General features: G+C 42.9%; 1 protein-coding gene across 2 annotated transcripts in view; it reads left to right on the top strand.

Moving 5' to 3' along the window:
* Positions 1-15,650, top strand: part of Arhgef28 (Rho guanine nucleotide exchange factor 28) — a 174,600-nt gene that overhangs the window by 100,763 nt on the left and 58,187 nt on the right. For both annotated transcript variants that reach the window (XM_028790206.1, XM_028790207.1), the window contains 7 exons: positions 1,285-1,340; positions 2,309-2,357; positions 4,137-4,281; positions 4,363-4,490; positions 6,144-6,284; positions 9,959-10,206; positions 14,670-14,792. In XM_028790206.1, the coding sequence (XP_028646039.1) occupies positions 1,285-1,340; positions 2,309-2,357; positions 4,137-4,281; positions 4,363-4,490; positions 6,144-6,284; positions 9,959-10,206; positions 14,670-14,792 (890 nt within the window). The remainder of the gene's footprint in view (positions 1-1,284; positions 1,341-2,308; positions 2,358-4,136; positions 4,282-4,362; positions 4,491-6,143; positions 6,285-9,958; positions 10,207-14,669; positions 14,793-15,650) is intronic.

A 15,650-nucleotide genomic window follows, 5' to 3' on the forward strand; every position in this document is an offset into this window, starting at 1 on the left:
AGAAACACAATGGCCTCCAGACTACATTGTGGACACATGACGGTGTTCCGATTTGCTCGGTGGTTCACGTCCCCCTCCCCTCCCCTCTCCTTTTGTTTCCTACTACTGGTTGGGAAGAAGAGGAAAGACACTGGATTTCAATGTTTGTGTGGGGAGCAGTATATAGAGCTGCTTTGCTCTGCTCATCAGTATTAGGTCCCTAGCTGAAATGCCTTTTAAGACCACTGAAGGACAGTTTGGGGCTCAGCTCTCAGCTTCCTGCCTGGATCACAACGGTCTGCTAGCTCTTCTGTAGTATGGTTTTGGGGACTGAAATAGGGTTTTTATGGACCAATTTCCAAAGGCATTTCAGGTACAGAGCATGGGCTCCTCCTGTGAGATGCAGGGTAGGGGTGTTGAGAGGGTGGTGAAGAACGAGATCTAGGCCAGAAAAGAAACACAATGGCCTCCAGACTACAATCCCCATGGATGCCAGTGTACATAGAGACAGCCTGGTCTCTGTCCCTATGGGCAAAAAGCTTGTCTTACCTTCCTCCAGAGACATGAGGCCACATGAGCAAGTGGCAAACTGTTCTCATATAATTTGCCTGCTTCCAATCTCTTTCCTTTTAAAAGATTTATTTTTATTTTAAATTGTATATATGTATATGTGACTGTAGGGGAGGGGTGTGCATACGAGTGAGTGCAATTACCCACAGAGAATTAAGTGTGTTGAATCCTCTGGAGTTAGACTTATGGGGGTTGTGACCCACTGGATATAGGTTTTGGGAACTGAATTCCAGTCCTTCGCAAGGGCAGTATGTGCTGCTAACTTTAAGCCATCTCTCTAGGCCCTCGTGTCTTGTTAATAGGAATTCCCGCTGAAGTTGACAGTGTTTTGTTTTTTTCCTATCAACATTATTGTGAGCTCATTTCTCACCATCCTCAAAGACAGTTTGCCCGGTGCTAATGTTGAAGGTTGCTACCAGGAAAGCCTTAGAAATCCCTGAGGACACAGTGTATAAAATAGGAAGAGAGCTCTCAGGTAGACCCAGAGGTGTCCAGTATACACAACTGCAGGCTTTATGATTTATAAGATAATTCCAGACAATGGGATATATCTCCATGGAGCTCCATGTTCCCATGTATGCTGGTGCTTCTGTAGCAGTGTGCTTCAGTCAAGCATTTGGCTTCTTAATATGTGTACTACTTTGTGTCATTTTTATAATGGCCCACAAAAGCATGATACACTCTCACTTCAGATTCATTTAAGTCGGATGGAAACTTTTGTGTCTTCTATTTCAGACTGTAAGGCAAACACACACAAGGGCTGCAAAGACGCTGTGCCTCCGTGTACCAAGGTAACTTCCCAGTCGCTGCACTGCTCTGTGCCTTGGTTGCTTGCTTGCTTGCATCATCTGCTGCTGGACACTGAATTCTTACTGCTTTTGGGTTTACTTCAAATGGGATTATTACAGTGGTAACGCATGCTCAGAGTGTATGACTATTTATCCAGCTGTTCACTTTTAACACTAGAGAGAAGATCCACTTGTGTTATGTGAAATGTGCAGGCTAGCCTTTCTATGTGGAGCAGTATTCTCAAATAGCCATAATCAGAATTTCCTGGAAGACTGTAACAACCTCAACTTCTAGGGCCCCTCATGGGTTTTCAGATTCTGGAGGTCTGAGTGGCTCCTCCTGATGGGTATTTCTGACATTTTCCCTGGGAGCACTGCTGTGGCTGAAAATCTACCTGGAGGCAAAGAGCTAGGATGCGCATTGGGGATGGGGTCATGAAGGTGATGACAGTTGTGATTCCAGTCCTTTTATTGCTACTCCACAGTCGTGTGTGGGATGTGTGTGAGTTTGAGCAGGATGCTTCTGTAGTGTGGGAGGGGGAAAGAGGTTCTTGTCAGGGAGCTCTGTGTTAACTGACACAGTTGAGGGTCGTTGTAAAAGGTGATGGCCCAGAGACAATAAGAGAAACAAGGCAGTGTCAGGTCTCTTTCCCCAGGGATTGTGCGCATGTGCTGTGTATGCTGGGTGGGCTGGGTCTGTGCGCATGCGCTGTGTATGCTGGTTGTTCTGAGCCTTTTGAGTGCTTTGTGTTCACTAGGCTCACCCTCGTTCCTTTTAAACAATTTCGTTGTCACCACATTCTACTTTTTGTTCTGCCTACTGCCTTTTTGCTTTGAATTCTTCTTTGAAACAAATAAAATAATGAATACGAAGCAGATAAGAAGCCTATTCTGTGTAACCACGTGTCCATTCTTGTGGCCCAATGGTGCTTTGATCTTAATTTATGAGTTTCTAATATTTCTTTTACTAGAAATTCCAAGAGAAATACAATAAGAACAAACCGCAGACCATCCTTGGAAGTAAGTGATGTGGGAAATGACAAGAACTTGAAAAGTGTAATATGCACCACACGTTTTCCATCATAAAATGGCCTCCTCCTGCTGTTTTCTCATTGGTCCAGTTATTTCTTCTTCATAACATGTGCACAACATACGTTTTAACTATGAAAAGAAGTGAAGATATAGGCGTCTAGGTCAACCCTAGAATTTCTGCATTGTATATAGGGCATGGTCTGTGTATCATACAGGGACTTTATGGAAACAGTGTAACCCAGTGGTCTCAATTCTAATGTTTTTTATTGGAGTATAGCCTATTGATTTAATAATTTTGGGGGAAACAGAGCCACTGTATTAAATGACTGTGATTTTTATGCTTTCCTAATAATAGCACATACTCACCTGTAGAAATACATGCTAAAACCTCCTTAAGAGTTACAACTTTTAGTGGAAAAGAAGCCTTTGGCTTTGGAATCTGTCCATTCTTGCTGGTCCCTGTGGCCAGTGTTACAGAGACCCCATGTTTGGATTAGTTGTGTGTGAAGTTGTGATCTCATTAGCACCTTCAGTGTGATACTGAAGTTATAAAGCGTGCTGACATTTTATTTGTATGTTTCTAAATTTGATGACTCTGTTGTCGTTTTAATTATATGCTGCTGAGGCTTAAATAGTTTCCCTTGAAAACAATCAGTAACCTTTGACACTTCCTTGTGTTACATACTGGAGCCAGCCACGCTAATATATCCTCAGTTTGAAAAACATTTACTTTTATTGTGAGACACTTTGTAATTTCTTCTATCTGAGGTTGCTTTGCATGCTGAGTGGCAGGAATTTTAAGTGCCTGGTCACTTTTCAGCTCAGTGCTATAGCAAAGTGTAACTGGCATTTTGAAAATCACTTTGGTGGCGACAATTAAGTGTGCCAAGTCACGGTGACATGCTTTTGGGTGTGGTGTTCTGCAAATTGGTTTGAGCTCTCTTGCCACTCAACCCCTTGGTTTGGCCTCAAAATCCTTTGAAATCAATTCTGAGATGCTTCTCATTGTCATGAGGTTAAACAGGTGCCTTAAGAGAAACTTAGAATTTAGACATTTCAACGTGATCTATTCCTCTGCTTAATTCGAAATTCATGAGACTAAAGCAGAGATGTATACATTCCCTTGTTACATCCTAGGACCTTTTAAAACATTTCTTCCTTTGTCTTCAGACTGTGTACTGAGTAGTTACACTGTATACCCGGTAGCCACAATCCCAAGAGGCTGAAGCATCCTCTGAACTGTTTACACCTCAAACCAAATGTAAATGTGTCTATGCCCACTTGTAGTCAGTATATGAGTGAGAAGACCCAGCTGGGCTTTGGGTTTTGTAGGCTCTCCATCATCATTCCTTTTTCCTGAGCTGCTCTCTGGGTGTATGTGCTTGTTTACACATACCATACGCATTTTGCCAACAGGGCTAATAACACCTTGCATCTCCTTAAAGCTGGCTTGGAGGAGTACAAGCAGTGGTTTATGGGAAAGCTGGTCTGTGCTTCCCCATTCCATTCGCCTGTTTGCTTGGGTCACCCCAGACATCCACAGTCTCCAAGGGAAGGTGTAGAAGTAGCTCTGAAGCATGGCTGTTGGAAGGGTGAGAAAAGGAAGGGACATCTGAAAGGTGCCAGGAAGTAACAGAGAGACCGGTTTCTAGGCTGGACCACAACCCTGTAGAAGTGGCTGCTTGAGGGTTTACCTGTCTGGACATCTCTGACTTTCTTTGCTTGTAAATGCTGCACTAGCACATGAGGTGTCTACTGTGATTCCAGGCTCTTCTGTTAGAGACGCCCCACCACCTGGGCTCTCCCTGCACCCTTCCTCCTCCATGCCCATCGGACTGCCAGCTGGAAGGAAGGAAGCTGCCGGGCAGGGGCATCCACTGTCCAGAAGCGTCCCAGGCACCACTTTGGAAAGGTGAGGCTTAGTGTACTGCTTTGCTTTCATGGCCCTGAATGGTGACTGGGGATAACTAGTGTCACCCTTTCTCTCTCCCAGCTTCAGGAGGGCAGTGACATCCCTGGAGTCTGAGGGTGACAGTAATAGCTGGAGAAGCAGGTCTCATTCCGATGAGCTATTCCAGCCCATGGGCTCTTCTCCTTCCACGGAGTCATTCATGATGGAAGGTGAGGTGTTTGTGTGTTCCTCTGTCTCTGTGAGCATTTAACTGACAGAGGTATGCTGTGCAAGAAATAAGATGTATTATTTTGTTCTTTTTCTTATGTTTATGTATGTGTATGGTATACACATGTGTATATACATGTTAACATGTGTGAGGGTACACATGTGTGGATAAGAGAACACATGTGTGGAGGCTTGACACTGATGTTGGGTGTCTTTTAATCACTCTTGGTGCTATGTACTGAGGCAGGATCTCTCAAACCCAGAGTTCAATTCTGGTTAAGTCCATCCAGCCAGCTTACCCTCAGGCATCACCTGTCTCTGCCTCCCAAGTCCTGGGATTACAGGAGGCAGCCATGTCTGGCTAGCTTTTGTGAGGTTTCTGGAGGATCTAAACTCTGGTCCTCATACTTATATACCAAATACTTTACCTGTGAGCCAACCTTTGAGCTTCCTGTTGTTCCTTTAGAAGTCATGTACTATCTGTTTGATGTAGAGTCTTCTTTTCTTAAGGATCTCAAAAAAACCTAAATGTAGGAAATCGACTTGTTAGGGTTGTTGAGGGACGGAGAAGAGAGAGGAGAGAACCGAGAATGTTCTTTATACGTGTGTGAAATGTCAAAGAACAAATTGAATAAAAGTTTTTAGAAGTGACAACTTAGTCTTGAGGGACACAATCAGGAGGGAGATTATCAGCAACACGTTCCTAAGAGATGGACATAATTAAAAGAATGAACTGAGCTGTTATCATTGGAAACATTCCACAGCACTTGAGAGATTGGAGCAGAGTCCTCAAATACGTATTTAATTAAGACTACTGCCTGTGTCACTGAGAGGGGTGATCTGTGCCCCACCTGTCACCTGCTATTTCTCGAAAAGAAAGCATTTTGGAGAGTATTTTGTAGAACATAATTCAACCTGGGGAGTTGTTTTTTTGTTGCCAGGTTACCTCAATAAATGAAGGCAACAAATGAAGGTGAGAGAGTGCTGCACGGAGAGGAGAGATTCTGGTTCTTTAAAACCGGTTGTCGTCTCATCCTTACAGCCATCAGCTGGGATCTCTAAGGAGGATTGTCTAGGGCAAACAGGCTTTAGTTTTCCTGAGAGGGTCATTCGCATATGTGTTCGTGTGCGTGTGTGTATGCATGTGCATGTAGTTCTCTTCCTGAAAAATGTTTGTGTACATGTGATTAGCTCTTTTACAAAAGTTAATACTCACAGGACTCAAGCCAAGCACGGTGCTTCCTGTTTTGCCAAGTCCTGGGTGATACCAAGCAGACAAGTTGAAATTCAGAATTGAGTAAACTGTATAAAATAACCCAGGCAAAAGAAATCCGTGAGGTCAAGACTCTAAGCCGGGCGTGGGGCTGTGAAACTCCCCAAGTAGAACTCCAGTAGAGTGAGCCCAAAGCATCTCCAGTAGTTTCACAGCCTCCCTGCCCTGTGCAGTTACTGTTGGAGACCACTCTTTCTTTGCTCTTGTGGCAGTTGTCTTGCTGTGGACCACTTCATCTCTGGTTTTCAGACACTTCAGGTCCATACTGCGTTGTTCTCGCTGGGGCCTTTCTGTGCCTTTAGCAGGTTTGAACCTGAGAACCTGGTACTTGAAGATCTCTTCATGATGTGTGCTTTACTCACTTCCGGCTTTTCTTTTCTAGATGTTGTGGATTCTTCTCTGTGGAGCGACCTCAGCAGTGATGCTCAGGAGTTTGAGGCAGAGTCTTGGAGTCTTGTGGTGGACCCTTCCTTTTGCAGTAGGCAGGAGAAGGACGTCATCAAAAGACAAGATGTCATTTTTGGTGAGCATTTCAAATATGCCCCTGAGGCTGAAGCAGCAGGCTGTGGAGGAAAAACATGGACCGTGACACTATCTGGACCTGGGTTCAGGAGGGGTTTTATCATTTTCCAGCTATCTGATCTCAGACAAACTATGAAACTCATTCGGACCTTGGGTTCCCTGTAGCGGGAATTAACCCATTCTGTGCTCCTGGCAGGTTGTGCTTCCAACCATCTGCCAGAGCTCTGAATTAGTTAACTCGCTCTCAGCTTCCAGTGGGCACACATGAGTCTTGGTGCCCACCCAGGAGCTCTCTGGATCAACACACACACACACACACACACACACACACACACACACGCACACACGCACACACGCACACACGCACAGTTAATTTTGATATGCCTTGAGTCGATCAGTGCCTGAGCATTTCTAATCTTCCCTGTGGCTAGCATACAGTCTCCCCTCCAACTTCCTGGAGTCAACTTGCTAAATCAACATTTCATCTCTGCTACCCCGGACCCACTCAGGGGAGCGGCTGTTAGGGCCATTTTCCCAAATTCTTACACGGCTGGTTGCTTTCTTTCCTGAAGCTCATCTGATCCTTCTCCCTCAGTCATGGTGATTCTCTGTCTCTCTCTTTCTGTCCTAAGCCCAGGAATCTAAAAGCCCCACCTCAGTCTTTTTGCCCAGCCATTGACTGTACAGCAATTCTTTAGTATTAACTGAAGCCACCCGGGGACAGGGACCCTCAAGTCAAGAAGTATGGCTTTGGAAGCTGAATTAAGACAAAGCATTAGAACCAATTCCCAACATTTCCCCATCAATAGAACAGGAGAACTGAGACTCAGGTATAACATGTTTTTCCAAGGCCTAAATGCAACTTTGCGTGAATAATAGCCAGGAGATTTGACTTCCTACACTCTTAGCACATCTGCTTGAGTGACCCCCCTGAGATACATCCTCACTTCATCAGCTAAGAGCCACCGTGAACTTGCTCATACTTGCCGCAGATAGCAGAGCTCCATATATGGCCTGTGGCTGACTGTCCATGCCATGGTCCCTCTGCCTGTGTTCCCTGTGCAGGGCCCTGAGCCTGGGTTAGGACAGCATTTATGTGCCTGCAGTCCTTGCTGTCTAGCTCATCTGCAGTGGGATTTCACCATGGCACACTTGTGGAAGTAGAGGCAATCTGAAGTAGAGGCGATTAGGAAAATCCAACATGCAAAGAATGGACTAAAAAGGCATTTGAATAAGACAGCCACTTTAGCTGAGGCTGGGTCTTCATTCCCCTTGATGTGCATTTTCTCGTCTTCTGCTAGGAGGTGGCCGGCTCACCTTCAGCAGAGGTGGGGGTGGGCTTTTATCAAAATCAAGGGAACTGGGGGTTTGTGTCAGAACCATCCAGGGGCCTTGGATGTCACATCACAGGAAGTTAAGGGGACGAGGCTGTCCCTTTTAATGTTTGTTTCTCAAGCATTTAATAGTATGCTGCCACATGTTTCTTCAGTGGCGGGTCAACCTCACACACTGTTAAGCACTATCTCACAGAGTGGGTGAATTATCACAGGTCGTGTGACCTTTGGTGTCAGAAAAGTTTGCCCTGCAGGCAGGATCTTTTCCCTTTGTTCCTCACCACCTCCCTTTCAAAGATGAAGAGAACTGCCATGGCGGCTGGCGCCAGGAACCTCAGCTCTTGGCAGGAGCGAGCATCCGACCAGTTACCTGGCTCTGGAGTCTCAAACTCCAAACCAATGAAAATAAAATAAGGGCCAGAGGGTAGCTCAGTGGCAGAGCTTTCCTAGCATGCCCTGGATTTTGTACTTAGGGTGGCCCTCCCACCAGCACACACAAAGCCATGGAAATATTATTCCTGTTCAGTGAGGTAGTAATGAGTAAATGGGGTGAAGAGTTAAACAAAAGCTAGGGTAAGTTCAGAGGAGCTCTAACAGTGGACTCTAAACGTTGTGGGTCCCACGGAAAGAGCTTTCTGCTTATGATGAAGCAAAAGCACTGTGTTCAGACCAATTTCCTCTCTGTGGCTGGCACTTTAGAATTGCTCCCAAACATGGGGGTAGTATGGAGGCCTCTGTAGAGCTTGTCTCATGCATCTACACTTTGGCAGCTACTGTTTTCTCTCATAATGGAGTTGAAAGGTTGAAATATGATCCATACATCATAAAGTTCCACACCGTATGTAATCAGGTGTGTTTTAGTGTGCTCCCCAACGTTGCGAGCTGGCAAGCATATCCAGTTATAAGATATTTGCATCACTTCAAAAAGAAACCTCGTTCCCACTCGAACTCACTTCCACTTCGATTTCTTCCTCTGGAATTGGGCAACCACTCTTTTTCTTTGGAGTCATACGGTAACTTCATTTTAAATCTTTTGGTGATCGCAGACTGTTTCCTGAGGCGGCTGCAGCATCTCACGTCCTTTGCCAATATTCTAATCACGCCGCCCTCCCCTACGTGTGCTTATTGTTCATTGTCTCTTATTATAGTTAGCTCAGTGTGTGTCAATACTGTGGGGCTTGGGTTTGGTTTGCGTTTCCCCACTAAGGATAGTGAATTTGGGTTGGGGGGGTGGATGAGTTAGGGGTGGGGTGGAAGTCGAGGTAATGGTGAGAGTGGGTAATAAGCTAACCCCCAACTTTTTTCCTTAGAGACAATCCTACCACTATGTTTTATTTCAAGCCCCACTGAACATCTTTTTGGTTACTTAGTGGCCATTTGTTTATATTTTTAATACTTATTAGAATACTTTATCCATTTTTGAATTCTAGAAAACATTTAAAGATATATATATATATATATATTTATGTGTATATAATACGTATAATACAAACTCAGTCTTTATTCCATATGTAGTATACTACATACCATATACATATATATGCACATATATACATATATATGTATATATACATAGTATAATGTATGTATGTATATTTTCCTCTGAAGAAAATTGGATTTTGGAAAATGATCCTGTGACAGAAAGAATCTACTAGTGTAAAGCCTTGGGAGACTTTATTACATTTCGTTTAAGTCATTTCACCAGGTATTAACTGGTGAATGCACTCAACTGGCATGTACTATCACAAAAAGCAAGGAAAGAAAGACTTCTCCCTAACAAGCTGTTATATTTTATAGAGCGTTGGCATGAGAGTCAGAGCTTTCGGAAACATGTGATTCTTAGCTGCTGTACCTGGCTTTCATCTGTGATCTGCTTCTAATATCTGGACAATTAATATTTGGAGTGTACATAAAATGTTAATCATCACTGACTTTATTTTGGGGAAAATGGTCCTGTTTGTCGAGAACATTCCCTCATTCTTGCTTGTGTAGTGGAGAGTTGAGTTGAGTTGCTTTTTGTCTGTTTGTTTATGACAGATGAATTTTTTATTAAGTTATATCTACAGCTGACATTATGTAAGTTTCTGTAGCTCATACAAAAACTGATTTTGTATATGTAGGAAGTGGGTTTCATAGTGAGTTATGAAATGATATGAAAGTGACCAGATACTCATTACTCTTCACCATCTCCATCTGTCTGGTCTGTGAAAGGTGACTTGTTAGGGAGTAGGCAAATGCAAGCTGTAATTCTGAATTCTTGATTGTTCATAGTCACGTAGTAAAGGCTGCACAGCCAACAGGCATGTTACAGCTGCGACATGCATGTGCTCACATGTTTCAGAGCTGATGCAGACGGAGGTTCACCATATCCAGACACTGCTCATCATGTCTGAAGTCTTCAGGAAGGGCATGAAGGAGGAACTGCAGCTGGACCACAGCACGGTGGACAAGATCTTCCCCTGCTTAGATGAACTGCTGGAGACTCACAGACATTTCTTTCTCAGCATGAAGGAACGTAGGCAGGAGTCCTGCACTGGTAACGACAGGAACTTCGTGATCAGCCAAATTGGAGACATTCTGGTACAACAGGTAAGAAGGGGATCGAGCTGGTCTCAGAACCCTAAATGTTTGGAGAACTCTCTTTTTAGAACTCTCTTTTTTGTAAGCATGAGTGTTTTGTCTGCATGCATGTCTGTGCATTTTGTGCATGACTGCCTCCCACGGAAGATGGAGAATGGTATCAGATCCCCTGGCACTGGAGTTACAGATAGTTGTGAGCTACCATGTGGATGCTGGGGAAGAAACCCAGGTTCCATGCAAGAGTAACAAGTGTTCTTAATCTCTCAGCCATCTCTCCAGCTCTGGTTTGCATCTCTCTCTTTATTGATTAAAATCCCTTGGAGAAATGGAATTGATTTCATTAGAGTTGCTAGGTAGGGGCCAGGGGCTTTCTTTTATTGGGTGTTGGTTGATCCTGGCCGTATAACAGATGTCAGAGAGGTTCTGACAGCCAATGACTACCTTCTGTGTATGGCTCAGGACCTGGCTTGGATTATTCTATTGTCTCTACCAGATACCACAGTCAAAACTAAATTCCGTGGTAAGCTTTGGACTCTGGACTTTTTGATGTGAGAGAGGGCTTTTTACAGCCTAGGTTCTCTGTAGTCTCAGAGTTTTCTAAACCTTGAATGCTCTAACCTTCCTTATAGCTCACCACACAACAGATGTAATGGGAAAGAAAGGTTAGTAGGGTGAAGTAGACCTGTTTAGAAATAGTTCTTCATTGTCAGGATACCAGCAGTTCAGTCCACTAGCAAACTACCAAACACAAATTAGTAGCTGGAGTCTACCCCACTTGGCAGACACCACACACACAAATTGGCAGTGCCAGCTCAATGCAGAATAAACCAGGAGGCTCTGCTGGTTTGACCAAGTCTGCATAAGTGCAAGAACACTCTGGATTATCACAGGAAGTTCTGTCCAAGTTACTTTCTACAAAGCCACGACAAATGGAGATCAGCAATGCGGTGCAAAGCAAACCAATATGTGAGCATTGGCAGCAAAGGCTAGTGACTCGAAGCAAGGCAAACTGATATGCTAGTCTTCTCCCACTGTCTGTGGGGTCATTTTTATCTTTCTAAACCTCATGCATCCTTTCACGTGTCTGCTTCAGTGAAATATCCTTTTACCTGTGTCTGCTTCAGCAAAACATTCTTTCATGTGTCTGCTTTAACAAAATATCCCTTCACCTGTGTGCCCCACCAAACATCATTATGATCTGAGGAGTCTCAAAAGAAACCAGAAACGTCTGCTTCAATTCTCCACTGTGATATTATAAGGGATGGTTTCAAATCAAATACTGGCTCACTTTAGGAAGAAGGGTATAAACCCTTTATAATTAATCTAGAAGACAAGATAAATAAATCGCCCTTCAGGTGTTTGGGAGTTTTGGAGCATCACTGAGAATGGGTTGTGCCATTGGCTCATCCAGTAACAGCAGCCACCTGCATTTGGCAATGGCACTAACTCAGATTTCTATGAAGGACTTCTAGCTAAAAGCGAGCTCACTCAGAGAGAGGTAACACTTTGATATGGAAGGAAGTGTGTGTTCCCTGTGTGTCTCATCCAACTTCCATAGCATTGTGAGGTGGACGCTGTTTTCTCACTGACTGGTTGTAAACACTAGGGGTAATGCAGGTCTCTAGGCATCACCATCTCACAGGTGATGTACCTGGGACTGAGGTCAAAATCTCCTCTTATCAAAATGAGCTGAGTATTTTAGCAAACTGCAAGACAGCCTTTACTGTCATGAGATTGTGAATCCCAGAACAAAAGTTAGTCGTAACTTTTCCTTTAACCAAAGAGGGATCTGCTTTGCAGCTTACAGTCTGAGACCTGTTCTGTCTCTGTCACCCACCTGAAACAGGGTGACATGAGGGACTTTGCAACACAGTCTAAATAAAATTGTCAGAATGCAAACAGCATTCAAAACTGAAATGGAAGGTTTTAATTCTGTCATCTTAATTTCTCTTTCCTTAATATAAATATTCACAATTTGATCCTTTTTAAATTCTAATCATTGAAACCAGCTTTGTTCTTAGATTATCTTTTTTCATATTTAATGGAAACGTATGTCTTTATCAGTTCTGTATTTAAGTTGTGTGGCTAAAGCAGGGACAACAGTCGGGTCATTGGCATCACTGGACATGGGCCCAGCAGCCTAACGGTTAAAGCATAGATTTCCTTTTTGGGAAAAGGATGAGCCCACCTTCCTGTTCCTCATTGGCAAGCACAGTGTGGCGTGTGGCCAGAGTTCCTGAGTATTCCATTGTGCTCAGGTGGTGGTTGAGAGATTGTGCTTCACGGGAACAAAGGAGCAGACGGGGTGTTTCAGGGTGTAGGAGGGCAGACTCAGGGTACATCCTAGGGGCTAACTGGGTACGGGTTTCAGAAGGCTGGGGTGAGGTGTGCTGGCACCCAGTCAGCAGGGACTATTGTGTGGGTGGGAAATTTTGGATATGCTTCAAGGAGATCGTTCTTTCGTTTTAGCTTCAGGGACATAAGGCTTTACCCGAAAATTGTTAAAAATGAGGCTCAGTGTTCTGCCTCTCCGTGGTTTCCATAGGAACGAACTAAGATCTGAGATTTGCTAAGTAAAATTGTAATTGTTTGCATTATCTTTCTGTGGTGTTAAAGCTGTAACAAAGCTTTAACACCACAGTCAGCATGCCAACGTCCATACCATCAGGACAATGACCTTGCCACGAGGTTTCCTACTTTCCTCTTGCCCCTACTCCCATCTCTTCTCTAAGCCCTGGAAACTCTTTATTTCTATCATTTTCAAAAACATTGTATAAACAGAAATACATAGTATGTAATCTTTAGGGAATTGGCACAATTCTTTTAATCGTATCAATGGTTATATGTGTCCATAGTTAATTCTTTTTTTCCTGGTAAATAGTATTCCTTGCTGTAGATTTGCCCTGCTGTTTTACATTACTCACCTATAGGAAGACATCTCCTTACTTCTAGTTCATACCCATTACGGATCAACTCGCCATGTTTAGGTACAAACCCAAGTTTTGACTTTGTTGGAATAAAATCTAAAAATGTAATTTTTGGATTTTCTAGTTAGTTTTTTTTTTAAAAAATGAGTTTTGTAAGCTTGAGGTTCACTTGTATTTCTCTCTTTTTTTTTCTGTTTTGTACAATATAGAAAGGCAATTCTCACCCATGCCCACAATGAGCTGGTTTTTGTGCCTTTGCCAAAAATCACTTGTGTATGGGGTTTCTACTCTCTTCTACTGAATCCTGTGTCTTTCAATTCTGGCTTGAAAATTCGAGCTGTGTAATAATCTGGAAATTAAACACTGGAGTCTTCTTACTGTACTGTGAATTTTTTTTAGTTTCTTTTTTTTGCATTTCCTGTAAATTGAATAATCTTAGACATATTTATAAAGAACACTGCAATTCTGATAAGACATGTTAAACATGTCTTATCTACCTGGGAAGTATTGACACCTTTATTGTATTATTTTGATTCTTCCATTCATTGAACTTGATAAAGCTCTATTCATTTAGATTTTTAAAAATGTTTAAAACTTATACGCACACGCATGTTTTGCCTGCATTATATCTGTGAACTACTTTTATTCCTGGTACCAGCAAAGGTCAGAAGAGGACATCAGATCCCCTGGAACTATAGTGACAGAAAGTTGTGAGTTTCTATGTGTGTGCCAGGAAACAAAACCTGGTCTTCTAGAAGAGCAGCAGGTGTTCTAAACTGCTAAGCCAACTCTCCAGCCCCTAGTCATTTAGAGTTTTGAACTCTCAGGACTGTGTAGTTTTTATTCAAATGTTTTGTTAGACTTTACTATAGCAACTGTGGTTTAAGGATCATCTCTTCAGACATATGGTCATCAACACAGATAAAACTGAGCAAAAGAGAAGAGACCAAAGATGGTGGAATGCATTCTCAATACTTTTCTAGAGAGGCTGTCTGATGCAATGACCTTCCTTGTGGACAGATTGTGTAGAAGGATCATGGTCTTAAAAAACACGTCTAGCTAAATTATGTAGCCAGCCCCTCCCCCCAAGCACTGTCCTATGTCTTTGCATTTTGTGAAGATCCCCCTAGGGTAAGCTGATGGAAACACCTTTCCTTCTCCCCGTAGTTAATAAATTAGTGTGTTGTTTATTCTCCATTCTCTTCTCATCATGGCTAGCGATCGCCTGTGATGTCAGACATTCGGTGTAAAGAGTACTACAACTACAAGTTTTAATAATGAAGCTGCATAAGAATGGAACAAAAATTAAAGCATTGGATGTTTTCATTTGGCTCTTTGATCGTTAGTTCAGCACAATGTGATCCTGTTATGTTGGCCCTTTCTACTTAATCATTTGCTTTTATTTTAATTTAAGAAGTGCCTGGGGGAAGGAGAGGGATTGTATTTGGGAAATCCGTGGCGCTTTGAAATACACAGAAACTACATGTTCTTTTTCTCTACGGACATAATGACTGCATTTATAAACCATTATGGGAATGTTCTCAGTTTTCAGAAGAAAATGCAAGCAAAATGAAGAGGATCTATGGAGAATTCTGCAGCCATCACAAAGAAGCCATGAGCCTCTTTAAAGAGCTCCAGCAGAACAAAAAGTTTCAGAATTTTATTAAGGTAAGAGATATTCAAACTCATTGTGGAACAGGAGGCCAGTGTGGGGTGATAGCTCATGTTTGTGTCCTAATGATCTAAGCAAGTTTTATGTCTTGGTTCTGTCTCTCAGGGGAAGGAAAGGAAATGGTGGGTTTATGGCACAGATGGGCTGTCTGGATGGTAGTGAAATATTTCTCCCAATTTCATTTGCTGTCTTGTATCTGTAAGGCCATGTTCCCCAAGCTTCTGAGAATATTGGCAATGTTCTGGGAAGCAGTTTCATACCCTGACACAATGTGTATCAGAAAAATCAAAGGAAAAGCAGATAGAGAATCTGTTTACCCCATGGATTTGCTTCAGAGTGAATTCATTTAAGCCAAGGCCATGAGATCATATAATTTCATCTGTGTCTTTCTGAGCACGTTATTTTTTAACGCATCATGGTAGCATCAGCACACTTAGATTATTAGGCACTTTCTGATACCAGTTTTCACTGTTCATCTCCTAAAACTGTATCATTAAGTCAGGACCTGGCCAAGGCCCACTGATGCCTATGGATGATATGTCTTTTTTTTTTATACATTTTATTTTTTATTTTTATTTATTATATGTAAGTACACTGTAGCTGTCTTCAGACACCCCACAAGAGGGCATCAGATATCATTGCAGATGGTTGTGAGCCACCATGTGGTTGCTGGGATTTGAACTCATGACCTCTGGAAGAGCAGTCAGTGCTCTTAACCACTGAGCCACCTCACCAGCCCGGATGATATGTCTTTAAAACCTCCTTTTACTAGGATTCTCTTCCTCCTTTCTTCCTCAAACTTTCACTTTTATTTAATGGAAGAAATGTGTCCAAGCTTCTGGGTTCCTACGTTT

The sequence above is a fragment of the Grammomys surdaster genome, unplaced genomic scaffold (assembly GCF_004785775.1).
Source record: "Grammomys surdaster isolate TR1022 unplaced genomic scaffold, NIH_TR_1.0 125876, whole genome shotgun sequence".
NCBI lineage: Eukaryota > Metazoa > Chordata > Mammalia > Rodentia > Muridae > Grammomys > Grammomys surdaster.